Genomic DNA, 6,000 nt, shown 5'->3' with positions numbered 1-6,000 from the left:
TTCTTGGCGGGGAAAGGGATGTGTGAGATGCAGGAAGAGACTGAACAAAAATCGTGCACCTATGGATGAGGACAGTGGGAAGGGCGGCGGAGGGTGGGGTGGGAAATGGGTGGAGGGGAGCTATGAGGGGAAAAAGAGAAACAACTGTAATAATCTGAACAATAAAGAATTTAAAAAAAATGACCACTAGTCCTGGCCAGTTTGGCTCGGTGGATGGTACATCGGCCTGTGGACTGGGGTGGGTCTCAGGTTCGATACCAATGAAGGGCATGTATCTTGGTTGCGGGTACATCTGGTGTGCAGGAATCAGTTGATCAATTTTCTCTCTCATCAATATTTCTAATTCTCGATCCCTCTCCCTTCCTCTCTGTAAAAACTCAATTTAAAAAATATATATATTAAAAAAAAATGACACTATCACCCTGGCCAGTGTTGCTCAATGGGTAATGTCTGCCCACATATTGAAGGGTCTTGGATTCGATTTCTGGTCAAGGGCACATACCTGGGTTGCAGGTTCCATCCTTGGCCCCGGGTAGGGACACATGCGGGAGGCAGCCAATCACTATGTCTCTCTCACATTAATGTTTCTGTCTCTCTCCCTCTTCTATCCTCTCTCTCTTCCTCCATCCCTCCCTTCTACTCTCTCCTAAAATCAATGGGAAAAATATCTGTAAGTGAGGATAAACAACAACAAAAAAAGATCACTATTAGTAGTGTATATATTTCAAACTAAAGGTCAATTCTGCCATCAAAAGTCATCATAGAATCATCTAACACTAATTACCAAATTAATACACATAAATTCTTTTTGACAGAAAATAGTATAACCATCACACTTGTTAAATATATCTTATAATAAATACAATTTTAAGTTATTTTTCAAATTATTTGATATTTAATCCATTTTTTAAAAGTTGATTTGGCATCTAAATCAAATTCAAGTCAGTTTCCACCTCCCTTGCCTCTATATCCCACACCTGGACCTTGAAATGTCTTCTGAATCTAGTTCCCCTGGTTCAAATGTGCAACCCTATGTACATTTGCCTAAGTTGTGTTTACTGTGCAAAATTTGTTATGGTAATAACTTCATACAAGTAAATACTATAATTATTTTATGTTTATATATATTCTTTTATAAGCTACTGAATAACCTTTACAAACTTTGGCTGTTGTTGTCAATCCTTGCCTGATGATATTTTTCAATTGATTTTCGGAAAGACAGGGAAAGACAGAAACGTCGATGTTAGAGAAATACATACATTGGTGGCTTTCTGCACAAGCCCCAACCAGTGCTTGGGCCAGGGAGGAACCTGCAACCATGCCCTTGACTGTAATGGAACCCAGGACCCTTTGGTCCACAAGCTGACGCTCTATCTGTGGGAAGCCGATGTAGGGTTAAGCCTGGGACTGACCTATTGGCAAAGTCAAAAACAAATCCCAGCTTAAGGGGCACAGTCCTCTTAGCATAATTAGGTTTGACCTTATAACACTGCCTAGATCTTATCTGGGAAGCTAATGGGATCAGGGAAGTGCAGGAAGTGTAACTATGGTCAAAACACGTGAAACTCACAAGAACAGTGTAACTATGGTAACCACTACCTTGTTTACCTCTGACTATAAAATGGTTGGTGTGGCCTGAGCACCAGTGGAAGTCCTTCCTCTTGAGTTGGACTTACCCGGCTGGTTGCCCAATGTTCCCAAATTATCTCTTGTCTTTTCTCTTTCATTTGTGTGGGGCTCCTATTCCAGATCCTGAACCCTGAACCAAGTGGGACGTGAGGGAAACATTTACAACATCTATCCACTAAGCCAAACCAGCTAAGGCAGTGGTTGGTAAACTCATTAGTCAAAAGAGCCAAATATCAACAGTACAATGATTAAAATTTCTTTTGAGAGCCAAACTTTTTAAACTTAAACTATATAGGTAGGTACATTGTTACTAACTTAATTAGGGTACTCCTAGGCTGCCCTTTGCTAAAAACGTCCTCAATCTGATTGAGGTACATTTGCTGAGGTTGACCCCTTCCAACTCTCCCATCCACACTCGTCTTGTATACTTGTTTCAGATAAACGAGTGTGGATGGGAGATTTGGAAGGGGTGGACCTCAGCGATCATACCTCAAAACAATGTACCTCCCCTCTGCTGCATATCCAGCGGCCCGCCTGCACTGCATATCCCATCACCCGACAGACTGACCGACGCCCCCCCACTTCTTCTAATGCTACTTCTTCAAAATAGACTCTCCCAGGCGGAAAACTGACTTCTGCGCATGGGCCACGAAGTTTCAATACACTGTACGTGAGTGCCCGCACATGGTATTTTGTGGAAGAGCCATACTCAAGGGGCCAAAGAGCCACATGTGGCTCATGAGCCGCTGTTTGCCGACCACTTAGCTAGGGCCTATACAAACTTTTTAAGTGGATACCAATCGTTATATAAAACCTGTTCATCCAAACTTCATTGAATATAAACATATGATATTCATATTTAATCAACCATAAAGTATATTATCATTAACAATAAAAGCCTAATATTAATGTATAATTTATTTTAATTCATTGAGTACTCAACTTTCTAACAGTAAAGATGATAAAAACAGCCCAGCTGGTAATGTTCAACGGTTAAGGAACAACCTATGAAACAGGAGGTCAGAGTTCCAGGTCAGGGCACATGCCCAGGCTTCAGGCTTGATCCCCAGTAGGGCCCCGTGCAGGAGGCAGCCAATCAATAAGTCTCTCTCATCATTGATGTTTCTCTCTCTTGCCCTCTCTCCCTTCTCTGAAATCTATCTATCTATCTATCTATCTATCTATCTATCTATCCTATCTAATAAAGAGTAATATGCAAATTGATCAACATTCCAACACATAAAATGGCCGACCCCATGTGGACACAAGATGGCCAGCAGGGGAGGGCAGTTGTGGGTAATCAGGTCAGCAGGGGAGGGTAGTTGAGAAGGACCAGGACTGAAAGGGAGGGCAGTTGGGGGTGATCAGGCCTGCAGGGGAGGGCACTTAGGGGTGACCGGGCCGGCAGAGAAGAGCAATTGTGGGGGACCAGCCCTGCAGGAGAGGGCAGTTGGGGGGAACCCGGCCTACAGGAGAGGGCAATTGGGGGCAACCAGGCCAGCAGGGGAGGGCAGTTAGGAGTGACCACGCCGGCAGGGGAGGGCAGTTAGGGGCAATCGGGCCACCAGGGGAGCAGTTAGGCGTCGATCAGGCTGGCAGAAGAGTGGTTAGGGGGTGATCAGGCTGGCAGGCAGAAGCGGTTAGGAGCAATCAGGCAGGCCAGCAAGTGAGCAGTTGGGAACCAGCAGTCCTGGATTGTGAGAGGGATCCCAGATCGGAGAGGGTGCAGGCTGGGCTGAGGGACACAAACACCCGTGCACGAATTTCGTGCACCAGGCCTCTAGTATGTATATGTAAAAACAGGGAAGAGAATTAACTTCAGAATAAAGTCAGAGAATTTCTTACTAAATAAAATTTGGTGTGTGTGTGTGATTTCTTTTTATGTATATTGTTTTCATTTTGCTTGAATTTTGTTTTTAAAAGACAAATAAGAGATTTCTTAAAACCAACTATTAGAATGTTTCTGGGCAAATCAAGTCAATTATCTATTAATTTTAACTTACAGTGAAGATTGGTGCATAGAATAACTTTGAGACACAGGTTATTATCAATTATCAAAACAACATTTAATTATGAGCATAATCTTATTAAAATACAAAAGTGAACTTACCCTGAATTTTTAAAATAATTAAATTAATTAAATTTAACATTACACTACCTACTTTAGTCACTAATTAATTAATAGCTAATGAAATTTAAATATTCTCTTACCAGTTGATCAGTTAACTTTTCTACCTTATTCTTAGTTTCTTCCTTAGTCTCCTCCTCCATAGAAAGATCCCTATTTTAAATAAAAAAGAAAGGTGTATTCAGGGTATCTCCTTATAAAGAACATAATTAAATTTAGTAAAAACTCTAAAAAGTGAATTTTTGTCTGAAAGTTTCAGAAGTGTAAAATTGTGTTATCAAAGACTGATAAACGGAGGTAGGTGCCCTCTTTAGGGACTCAAAAAAATTATGCCATGTCCTAACTGTATGTGGTAGAGAGAATAGAAAACTGATGTAAAGGAAACTCCATCTTCAAACAGACACATAGTAGACCAAAATAATGAGGGGAAAATTAGCTTATACCACTATTTTAATGTAAAAAAAAAAGGTTCTTGAAAAAGTTGATGTTTTGTTTTATGTAAATACATATGTATGTCTTTATGAAGATAATAAAGGTTTAGGAAGGCTCTATTAGATAGATCATTTTATTTTTTGTTTCAGGTTCCTAGCCTTACAATTGTCCAGTTTTCCAAAATGATTTTTTAAATTCAGGCAGAATGTAATATTTAGAAAATTGTCAACTATTTTTGTAAAAAGTAGTAATTTGACAAGTTTTGCTTTTGAAATGTGAACATATGCAGTATTATATACTAAAATGAAAATTTTATTTATGAAATATCTTTGTCTACAATGATGACACAGAACTCAAAATATAAAAACTATAACACAGGGTCATATATGATTTATATGATCTTAATTTTATATACTTGCAGAGCTAAATCTGAGGTGAGAAACTTCTATCAACTGATTTACTTAGAATTGTGTTTCATAAATATTACCCCATTTTACTTCACATGTATGTGCTCATTTAACAGAAAATCCTTTATCATCTACATTGTGCAAACTGAGTTTTTTGTTTTTGTTTTTAGGGGAATGTGAGACAGATGAAAATACAGCATTATTCACACAACGAAAGTTTCAACAAAATATGATTCTTACACAGAAACAATAATTCTCAGTGCTCTTTAAAATGTCATGAAAAAGAAAAACCTGCCCTAGCTGGTTTGGTTCAGTGGATAGAACGTCAGTCTGTGGACTGAAGGGTCCTGGGTTTGATTCCAGTTAAGGGCACATGCCTGGGTCGTGGGCTCAATCCCCGGTAGGGGACATACAGGAGGCAGCTGATCAATGATTGTCTCTCATCATTAATGTTTCTTTCTCCCTCCCTCTCTGAAATCAATAAAAATATATTTTAAAAAACAGAAAAACCTATTTACTAATATTTCCAACTATCTACTGTACAGCTTCCATAAGAATATCTTAGCAGCATGTTAAGCTCACTCATTATCTGCCCTCTCTTTGCTTCACACACACACACACACACACACACACACACACGTAAAACCTGTCTCTTTTTGAGATCCCCATATTAGCTAGTGGTATAATTTCCTCCTGGTCATTAGGAACCTTTGAGCCATCTCTACTTCTTTTACCCCTTTTCTCATATTTAAGCAGTCATAGAATTCTGTTTATTCTAGTTTTATAAATCCCTCCTTTCTTACTATTTCCTATTCCTTGTTTTACAAGCCTCCATCAGCTTCTTCCCAAGCTATTGAAGGTGTTGTATCTTGAAACTCCATTTCTTTCCATTACCAATAGAGGTAGTCTTTCCAAAATATAGCATAAAATTTCATTTATCTTCTTAAAATGTCAATGGCTCTACAGAAAATAAAGCTAAACTCCTTAACAGAAGAGTCAAAATGCTCCCCAAGAATTTGTCTTAAGTACTTTTTCTTAGCGAAATTACGTCCCATCTGCTCTGCTTCTACACCCATCAAAATGCTTCCTAGTCTTTAAAGTTCACTTCAAACAGCACCTTGTGAAAACCCACTCCAACCCAGACAGTAATTATTTTTCCTTCCTATATATAGCCTCAGCATCTCTAATATAACATTTATGTATGCATTTTGCCTAAGTATAAGTTTTTATATACCTTCCGACATTATAATCCTAAGTACACAAATTTTGTTTAGTCTTTATTCCCGAAGTATCAAGAAGGTCAGTAAAATACTTATAAAATAAATAGATCACTTTGCTTACTATATATGACTGGAGGCCCGGTGCACAAAAATTTGTGCACTTGGAGGGGGGGGTGTCCCTCAG

The 6,000-nt window shown here is 39.0% G+C and overlaps 1 protein-coding gene across 3 annotated transcripts in view; it reads right to left on the bottom strand.

The window, feature by feature from the left end:
* DZIP3 (DAZ interacting zinc finger protein 3) overlaps positions 1 to 6,000 on the bottom strand; it is a 139,335-nt gene that overhangs the window by 118,540 nt on the left and 14,795 nt on the right. For 2 of the 3 annotated variants that reach the window (XM_015561228.1, XM_015561229.1), the window contains exon 3: positions 3,841 to 3,910. The exons of the other annotated variant lie outside the window; for it this stretch is intronic. In XM_015561228.1, coding sequence (XP_015416714.1) covers positions 3,841 to 3,910 — 70 coding nt within the window. The remainder of the gene's footprint in view (positions 1 to 3,840; positions 3,911 to 6,000) is intronic. 3 annotated transcript variants of the gene reach the window in all.

Source organism: Myotis davidii, unplaced genomic scaffold (genome assembly GCF_000327345.1).
Source record: "Myotis davidii unplaced genomic scaffold, ASM32734v1 scaffold16, whole genome shotgun sequence".
In the NCBI taxonomy this organism is placed as follows: domain Eukaryota; kingdom Metazoa; phylum Chordata; class Mammalia; order Chiroptera; family Vespertilionidae; genus Myotis; species Myotis davidii.
Note: the sequence above shows the minus strand (reverse complement) of the source record. Positions and strands in the feature narration are given on the sequence as shown.